Source organism: Engraulis encrasicolus, chromosome 23 (assembly GCF_034702125.1).
Source record: "Engraulis encrasicolus isolate BLACKSEA-1 chromosome 23, IST_EnEncr_1.0, whole genome shotgun sequence".
NCBI lineage: Eukaryota > Metazoa > Chordata > Actinopteri > Clupeiformes > Engraulidae > Engraulis > Engraulis encrasicolus.
In genome coordinates this window covers 3,853,767-3,863,766 of record NC_085879.1, presented here as the reverse complement: position 1 = coordinate 3,863,766, position 10,000 = coordinate 3,853,767, and the positions used below count along the sequence as shown (strand labels likewise).

General features: G+C 42.6%; 1 protein-coding gene across 1 annotated transcript in view; it reads left to right on the top strand.

Annotated features, from left to right (window-relative positions):
* Window positions 1–10,000, top strand: part of dnah9l (dynein, axonemal, heavy polypeptide 9 like) — an 83,726-nt gene that overhangs the window by 46,258 nt on the left and 27,468 nt on the right. The window contains exons 45-55 of the mRNA XM_063190817.1: window positions 106–310; window positions 751–916; window positions 1,245–1,347; window positions 1,557–1,796; window positions 2,186–2,347; window positions 2,691–2,884; window positions 3,445–3,607; window positions 4,339–4,462; window positions 7,834–7,976; window positions 8,271–8,432; window positions 9,938–10,000. The exon at window positions 9,938–10,000 is cut by the window's right edge and continues 171 nt beyond it. Of these exons, the coding sequence (XP_063046887.1) occupies window positions 106–310; window positions 751–916; window positions 1,245–1,347; window positions 1,557–1,796; window positions 2,186–2,347; window positions 2,691–2,884; window positions 3,445–3,607; window positions 4,339–4,462; window positions 7,834–7,976; window positions 8,271–8,432; window positions 9,938–10,000 (1,725 nt within the window). The remainder of the gene's footprint in view (window positions 1–105; window positions 311–750; window positions 917–1,244; window positions 1,348–1,556; window positions 1,797–2,185; window positions 2,348–2,690; window positions 2,885–3,444; window positions 3,608–4,338; window positions 4,463–7,833; window positions 7,977–8,270; window positions 8,433–9,937) is intronic.

The window sequence follows — 10,000 nt, the reverse complement described above, 5'->3', positions numbered from 1 at the left end:
TGTGTGTGTGTGTGTGTGTGTGTGTGTGTGTGTGTGTGTGTGTGTGTGTGTGTGTGTGTGTGTGTGTGTGTGTGTGTGTGTGTGTGTGTGTGTGTGTGTGTGTAGACGGTGCTGGTCCCTACCCCTGAGACTATCTGCCTGGCGTACCTGCTGTCCCTGCTGGTTCGGAAGGGTAAACCGGTGATGCTGGTCGGCAATGCAGGTGTTGGGAAGAGTATACTCGTTCAACACCAGATGGCGCTACTGAGGGAAGACTACACCGTCACTAAAGTTCCATTCAACTACTACACTACCTCAGCCATGCTGCAGAGTGAGACACACACACACACACACACACACACACACCCACCCACCCACACACACACACACACACAGACACACACACACACACACACACACACACACTCACTCACATACTCACTCACTCACTCACACACACACGCCACTGATAATGGTGACTGGGGCGCAAGGGGCGAACCACCACAGAAAGTACACTATATTACCAAAAGTATTCGCTAACCTGCCTTGACTCACATTTGTCTTCCCAATCCTAACCCATAGGGTTCAATATGATATCGGTCCACCCTTTGCAGCTATTACAGCTTCAACTCATCTGGCTTGACTGCCCACAATGTCCAGGAGTGTGTTTTCGGGTTCATTTTGCATTGAGTAGGGTTACAGGGGATGAAGGACTTCTTGTATCTGTTTGTGTTTGCGAGTGGTACATGTTGTTGTGTGTACATGTTTTAGGGGTTCTGGAAAAGCCTCTTGAAAAGAAGGCCGGACGTAACTTTGGACCAGCCGGCACCAAGAAGCTCATCTACTTTGTGGACGACATGAACATGCCGGAGGTGGATGCTTACGGCACCGTACAGCCTCACACGCTCATCAGGCAGCACCTGGACTACTCTCACTGGTGAGTCTGTGTGTGTGTACACATACATGTGTGCATGTGTGTGTGTGTGTGCGCGCGTGTGTGCGTGCGTGTGATTTAAGTTGTGTTTATTTAGATGCTTACGGCACCATCCCACACTCTCGTAGGGCAGCACATGGACTACTATCACTGGTGACTGTGTGAGTGTGTTGGGTTGGGTTGGGTTATGTAGATGCTTATGTCTCACACTCTAATAAGGCAGCACATGGTCAACTGTCATTGGTGACTGTGCGTGTGCGTGTGCATGTGTATGTGTGTGTGTGTGTGTGTGTGTGTGTGTGTGTGTGTGCGCATGTATGTGTGTGTACAGGTATGATAGGCAGAGGCTTGTCTTAAAGGAGATCCATAACTGCCAGTACATCACCTGCATGAACCCAACAGCTGGAAGCTTCTCTGTCAACCCCAGACTACAGGTAATCAGTGTTATTCTAGATTATTTTTATAATGTTGGTAACGGTGGAAAAAAGAAAATGAATTAATTAAAAAATACATTTTTTTAAATTGTGAGGTGTATCGAACCGTAGGTCAAAAATCGTGATACGACCTGAATAGGAAGTTGGGTGTAGAGTTACAGCCCTAATAATCAACCATATACCATCTCCCGCCCTCTCTCTCCCTCCAGCGTCACTTCTCTGTGTTTGCGGTGCCGTTCCCGTGTTCTGAATCGCTAGTGAGCATCTACAGCAGCATTCTGAGCAGCCATTTCCTCTCCGGCGGCTTCAGCTATGGAGTTAGTCGCTCTGCTAACACGCTAGTTCAGGCGGCTGTTTGTCTCCACCACAAGATGACGCAGAGCTTCCTCCCCACGGCCATACGCTTCCACTACATATTCAACCTCAGAGACCTCTCTGCCATCTTCCAGGTGTGTACTGTACTGGTATATGTGTGTGATTCCCACCGCTACAACAATTTGGCCCATAAATATTTGGGCATCAGCGCAATTCTCATCCTTCTGGCTCTATACTCACCACAATAGATTTGAAATGAAGTAAACAAGCTTTTGTTTTAACTGCATACAATCAGTGTTGATGTGAGGGTATTTATATCTGAATTTTATATTCACATTCCTAAAATACCGAATGCTAAAATAACGCAAATACTGATATATGTGTAAGTGTATAGTCTTAAACATCTGCCAACCTATCATTTTGACCTCTTCCACAATGACCCTGGCTTGTCTCTTGGATACAAATAAAAGACATCAAATGTGTGTGTGTGCATGCATGCGTGCGTGCGTGTGTATGTGCGTAGGGCATCTTGTTTGCTCTTCCTGAGGCAGTGAGGTACCCCATAGACCTGGTGCATCTGTGGCTGCATGAGAGCTCACGTGTGTACGCAGACAAACTCATGGAGGAGAAAGACGTGGAGCTCTTCAACAAGATACTGCTGGACACCGGGAAGAGATACTTTGAGGTGAGAGAACAAGAGTGTGTGCTTAAAGATGAATGTGGAATATTAGCACATTGAATGCCAACAATCAAGACAATTTCAAGTTCAAGACATTTCTTGAACAGCCCCAGAATATTTTGTGTTAGCCCTACAGACATATAACAGCTTTCAGTAGGTCCAAACTGCGTCATAGTTGGCATCTAGGTTTTGAAGTTAGCCTAAGATTCAAGATTCAAGGTAAGCAAGGGTTACTCTATCAAAAAAAAAAAGAATTTCTTAAAACTGAGATATTGCGTATTTTGTTACATTTGTGCTTTTTGACTCTCCGACCTCAAATGTGTGTGTGTACTCCCCCTGTGTGTTGTAGGGCATCGATGAGTCCATCTTCATCCACCAGCCCCTGCTGTACTGCCACTTTGCTCAGGGCGTGCGTGAGCCTCGCTACTCTCGTGTGTCCGACTGGGAGAAGCTCCAAAAGACCCTGTGTGACGCTCTGGAGCACTATAACGAGCTGCATGCTGCCATGGACCTGGTGCTGTTTGAAGAGGCCATGCAACATGTGTAAGACATTACATTACACTTGGCTAACGTTTTTATCCAGAGTGAATTATTAACAGCGGTGCTGTTTGTTTATAAAAACACGTCACTGTTTTAGTCTCACTGTGCCCTGAAGGAGGCCCAATTATCGCTACGCTTGGGCAGTTCTAACAGCCCTCAGTGGACATGCCATTATAAAGACATTTGAACTATGTTTTGGAGTGCCTTGGTGAAGAAACTTTTTTTTTTTTCAAATAACTTTGGACAATTACACCTTGAACCAAAAAACATCCAACAGAACATCTATTCCATTTATTTTTCTAGATGAACTGAGCATGTCTCTGACTTGCAACAAGTATGCTTCCATACACTGCAAAAAGTCTTTAACCCATTAAAACACAGCGTTATACATTTGTTGTTACCAGAATGGCAATGACCAAGTCGTAGTGCATTACTAAAGGCCTGGTATTATGTCATTGTGGAGTAGTGCTATGGTAATTAACCTTTCAATGACTATTACAGCATGCGTTACATTAAGGGGCTGCGGAAAAGAACCAAAAATTTCCCTATGTATTATGTGTCAGGTGTCGCATCAGCCGTATCCTGGAGGCTCCCCATGGCAACGGGCTGCTGGTGGGGGTGGGAGGCAGCGGGAAGCAGAGTCTGTGTCGCCTGGCCGCTTTCCTCAGCTCCCTCGAGGTCTTCCAGATCACTCTGCGCAAGGGCTATGACATCGGGGCACTCAGGGTATGGCACAACGGAAAAGTTAAAACTATGCCCGAACCAAAGCAATCTGTGTATTTTTTGTCTGAAAGACGTGCCCACATGTAGGCTACCCCAGTTGCCTGAGCGTTGTGCACATATGTCAGACAAATGCTATGTCGGACCAATGGCATTCTTGTTAAGCTCCTCTATATTATAGTCGGAGTCATGGGCTGTTGGACTTATGGGTTGTCTGACCAATGGGCTGTCTGACCAATGGGCTGACCTAAAGACAACACAGGCATGGGCTCTGCACCATATGGAAACCGTTACTGAAAATGTGGCAAAGTCAAAAATATATTTTCTGAAAGCCTGGAATCTCAGCTGTTCAACAATGTATGATGGTCAGATGACAAGATTAGCTGTTGTGCGTTATCACACTTAATGTAAACTACCGTTGAAATCATGCTTATGAATCAAGCAGAATACTGCCATATCTGATCATATTGGACATAATAAAATAAGTATGGACCTATTCTTCACTTCAGTTACTTGTTCAGTAAGCTCTCCAGTATTTTCCATATTCCAATGATTTGTTACAGTGTTTTTCATGTTTTTGTTTAAAGAGAAGCAGACCGAGTTTGTATTTTAGTGTTTTTAATGATTTAATATGAAACAGGGCTATTGCATATTCTAGCCATCCAGAGTGACAGTGTTAAATGGTTTATTTAATTTTTTGATTATGTTTATTTGTTTTATGTTTTAATGATTTCCAGAGTGACATCGCTGCTCTGTATATCAAAGTGGGAGTGAAGAACATCGGCACCGTCTTCCTCCACACAGATGCTCAGATTCCTGATGAGCGATTCCTGGTGCTCATCAACGACATGCTGGCCTCAGGTCATTACACCCATTGTACCTCATGTACCCACTGGCGTACACAGACATTTTGGGGAGCAAGTGAAGGGGGGGCATGTGGAACTGGTGACTGCCTTGGCTATAAAGGCTATATAATATAATATAATATAATATAATTATATTATCATTAAGCCTATCATAAATGTTTAAAATATTAATCATACATTATTAATAATAGACTAAGGCAATACAGGATCTTACAAGTCTTGTACCATAGAAAGGTGTTTTAATTATTTCAGCTCATTGCAATTTAGAACCAATACATTAATTTGTTGTATAAAAAAACCTGCCCACATTGCATTTACAGACTTAAAAAAAAATGATGAACAGCAGCATCAAATTAAGAACTTTTTTTTTTTTTAAAAAGCCCTGAACAAAACAGTCATCAAGTGAACTTTTTGTAGGCTGTAAACTGTGCTTGTAATGTTAACCGTGCTTGGTAAAGACTCATCGCAATCAGCATAGCCTACCTACAGCAGTGGAAAAAAACCACAAAGGAATCTGTCTTTTGATTTGTGCATTTACAAGTAATCTAAGCCTTATTTGTGAAAGCAATGTTCCATAGTTTATGGGCCACGTTCACAACTTTGAGGGCCTCAGAAACTTTTCAGTTTCGCACTAGTGGGCAAATTAAGTGTATGGTGCTCATGAGGAAGACAACATGTCAGTTCTATTTATTGAGTCTCATAAGTGTGGGTCAAAGGAGTCATGCACATTCGATGTATATTCGTATAGCTTATAACTGGTGTGGGTGTGTGTCTGTGTGTCTGTGTGTGTGTGTGCGCGTGCGTGCGTGCGTGTGTGTGTGGGTGTGTGTCTGTGTGTCTGTGTGTGTGTGTGCGCGTGCGTGCGTGCGTGTGTGTGTGCGTGTCTATCAGACTGCTACACAAGGAAACGTGGGTTGTGCTGTTAGTTTAGGATTTGTAAATTGTTAAATGTGAATACTCCTCACTGAAGTTGTATTGGGTTAACAGTTTCCATACACTAATACATGAAAAAGAGCAAGCAACTAAATGGTAGATTATGAATAAAATTTATTTTAATTAAAATACTTAATATCAATGTTGCTATTTTTAATATAAAAATATAATATTTGACTGGTACACTAAATCAACGATATTATTAAATATTGATGAACGAATATAGCTTGTGCATCATTAGGACAAAAAAATTGCTAAGCAATAGTGCCACAATATATTTCATCTGGGCTGCTGCTGCTGCTGTTGCTGTATTGAAAACAGCCAGTCCTGCCTGTTGAAACCAAGTCAACAGCTGCAGCCTCCTCTCCTCCTCCAAGAGAACGCCCTCCTTCTCCTCCTTCTCCTTCTCCTTCTCCTTCTCATCCTCCTCATAGATGGTCAGATGCTCCTGCACCAGCTCTCGGTCTCCAGCGTTGGGGATCAGCACAGGGCTCTCACTGGCCTGGGAAGGCTGATCACCTCCACCTGGCGAGGGAAGCAAAAGGACATTCATTCAATCAAATCAATCAGTCAAATCTATGTATCTATTTATTATCTACCGATATAGCATTATAATCCATCCAAATGTATTTGTATACGATAGCACATTTTCATACGTAATCTTCATTGAATGTGCTTACAAAAAAGCCTAAAACTTTAAATAATTCTGTGAAATCAAATCAGAAATAGTTTTGAATGTTCTGTGTAATTATTTTGTTTATTAGAAAAATGTATATTATTTTCAACTTACTGCTGTCTCCTTTGGACAAATCCTTGGAGAGTTGCTCCAGGTGACGCAGTAAATCCATGTCAATGCCAGCTGTTAAACAAAAAATATAGAAAATGTCTTGTTTAATGTCTTTGAGAATGACTGTAGCCACGCCAGAAAACATTATTTTGTTTCATGTGTAACAGACAATAAAATTGTATTTAAATGAAAGTAATCAGTTTGTAGTATTCCGGACTGATATAGAAAGCAAAGTAAAATGTAAGCAATTGAAAGGTAACTATAGTTTTAAGAAAATATATGTGGCTGGTGAGTTTGAGGAATAGCTAGAGCAACTTATGGACATGGATAGCATAGTACTTACAGGACAAGTTGGCATAGACAGACTCCAGCAGGTCAATACTGAGTGGAATCTCAGCCTGGGCCTGGGCTGTGTCTTCTTCAGGCATCCCCACATGTACTTCTGGGCTGACAACATCCTGGCTGTGCTGGGTAGCATGAACCCAGGCCTTGTGGAAGACCACGTTCTCAATCCTGATGTCCTCCACATTCTCATAAAGAGTCTCCCACTTCACCGGACGTGGACGTGGGGCCTTCACGGGTTCTTCATATTCAGAGATCATGTCCATCACATGAACCTCCTTCCTCTTTCTATCGGCCACTTGATTTCTCAGTTGCTTGGCCTCTTTTCTTAGTTTTTTCTTGCTTGGGTTAGCCAGTCTCTTCCAAATTCCTTTGCCAGATTTCTTCTTGTTGCTGTTGTCTACCTTAGTGCTCCTTGATTTCTGATCATCATCAATGTTCTCTCCAGGAGCAGGTAGGCAGCAGCAGAAAAAATCTCGAAGTCTCATGGTTGAAAAGCAGCTGTTCTCTTTGATGTCTCAAGTCAGACTGAGCTGATCTTTGCTAAATTACAGAAGATTCTAGTTTGAAAATTCTAGTCTGGAGTTCTAAAGTAAACATTCTATGGCATATTGTCATGGCAATAAAGGTGTTGGTTTGAATCTCAGGAACAAAGCCTTTTAGAATGTTCATGCTGTGCTGCCCAGATCACTCATTTTTGGCAGCATTGGTTTGGCCATTGATTTTCACCTACTATTCATGTCAGGCTAATTATTGAGTTATAAATAAATTAAAATGTAGGCTACCTTCATTATTTGAAAAGCATTTTTTTATTATCAGTACAATTATAGGTATATATGATAGAATATCTTCACTTGCATTTACTTTTATCTTCTTTTTTTCTTGTCTTCTTGGCAGCCTCCATTCAACATCTTTGTGAAATACAAGTTTATTACAACAATGCAACAGTAAATGTGCACCATAGTGAAAGCTAAAAGGTCATCCAACAACATACCAGTATGTGTGAAAGTTATTTTGTTGAGGACTTTTTTCTTTTTTTGGCCAGGCTGTGTATGCAAAATGATACTGCACTATGTGTCATAACAGACATACTGGCCACAGGAACTTGTGTATCATTGAACAACTTATTAAAAATATAATGTACCACTGTCTTGCTGCCCTCAGGTGCTAATATATTGTGGTCAATTATATATTTTGTGTGTGTGTGTGTGTGTGTGTGTGTGTGTGTGTGTGTGTGTGTGTGTGTGTGTGTGTGTGTGTGTGTGTGTGTGTGTGTGTGTGTGTGTGTGTGTGTGTGTGTGTAGGAGACATTCCTGATCTCTTTACGGAGGAGGAGGTGGACATGATCGTGGCGTCCACCCGTCTGGAGCTGAGAGGGCTGGGCCTGCTGGACACCCGGGACAGCTGCTGGAACTTCTTTATAGACCGCATCAGACGACAGCTCAAGGTCACACATGCACACACACGCACGCAAACACACACACACATGCGTACACGCACACACACACACACACACACACACACACACACACACACACACACACACACACACACAAGCGCGCACGCACACACGCACACACACACAAATGACTAAGGAACTAAGGAAGTCCCCACTGTATGTGCGTGTGTGCGTGTTTCGGTACAGGTAGTTTTGTGTTTCTCTCCAGAGAATTTCAAAGGAAGTACAAAATGTGACAAAGTGTGTGTGTGTGTTTGTGTGTTTGTGTGTGTGCTCGTACAGGTGGTTTTATGCTTCTCTCCTGTGGGCTTCACGTTGAGGACTCGGGCGAGGAAGTTTCCAGCCCTGGTGAACTGCACGGCCATCAACTGGTTCCACGCGTGGCCACAACATGCACTGCAGTCAGTCAGCACCACCTTCATAGACAAGATCAGCGGCCTAGAGGTCTGTGTGTGTGCCTTTGTGTGCCTCAATTTATTTATTTATATTTAAGTTGTGGTGGTGCAACCAACATTTAGGCCATTTCTAGTTTGAAATTAGCTACGCCAAACATAAAAGATAAGGTGAACTTTACACCCTAACTGACCCTAACTTGCGCTCAGCTGGTGCAACCTACGGCAGCTGTGGAAAATGGAATAGACTCTGAGGTTAAGTCCTCCATAAGCCTGTTTATCTAGTACTTCCACACCAGTGAGCATCTGTATCTTCTAAGGCTGTAACGATATTGCATCGAACCGAGGGATCGCGGTACTCAGACCCACGAACCCCTATCGCGACCCTCCTCGCAGAATCGCGATGCGCCCTTTCCAAGTTTACCCCTCAGTCTAGAAAACAGCAGGATACAGGCATGTTTGCATGCGCTTAAAAAAGACAAGTAGAAAAGGGGCGCGCACATTTGCGAGTAACACTTCCATTCACCCATCTCTCTTATAAAATGTTCCGTCCAACCAGCACGTGCATCTGTTGTTATCCATTGCCTGAGCAACCTCCGCGAGACGAAAAACTTGGGCAAACGTCGGAAGGTAAAGCACAGAAATGAACAACAGACCAAGAAGGCTTATTCAAACCAGTGAAGACGTTTTTTATTCATGCATGCGCGGTTGTATGTTGAGTGGAGATAGACGTTGAGCGGACAGGGAGAGAGAGAGAGAAAGAAAGCGAGAGAGCGAGATGCTCCGCCTGCCCACACCAGCCTGAAATCACCACGCTCTAATATAAGGGAGTGTCGTAAGTCGGGCAAACGTTGAGGTCGATGTGGATATCTAAGCAGCATTTCTTCCCCGCATTGACTGCCAGCCTAGCGAAAACATGCTCCATTTCAGTCTCTGCATCCATGCGCGCTCTTGACAAAATGTCAGATCACAAAACCAAACAAAGGACAACGTGCATGTTGCATAGTGAGAACATAACCGAGGTTCATGAGGTTCACGGAGTTTTGTTTGTATAAGCGTGTGCGCGCTGCTGCACGATTAAAAAAAAGTTACAAAAATATTAATCATCAAAATTAAGTGTTGCATATCTGTAAGTAACTTAATAGCCTACACCATGTTTCCTGACAAAAGATGACCAGTGTTGTTTTCAGTTAATATTTGGATATTAATTAGATAATGTTTGATAATGTGAGACAGTTGTTATAGGCTACCTATTGGAACTCTGACCCTTCTTATATATATATCTTCCTATATATATATATATATATATTTATTATTATTTTTTTTTTATTATTATTTTTTTTTTAATTTATTATTATTTAAAAAAAAAAAATCCCTTTAAAAAAATAAATCGTGGGGCGTATCGAACCGTGGGTCATATATCGTGATACAAACCGAATCGTGGGTTGGGTGTATCGTTACAGCCTTAGTATCTTCTATATCTTACACACTGTGTGTCATCTACTGTATGTATCTAACGTGCTGTGTGTGTGTGTGTGTGTGTGTTTGTCTGTGTAGCCAGAGGTAAAGGCCTCAATCAGCCAGTTCATCTCATACGCCCACACCAGTGTGAACGAGGTG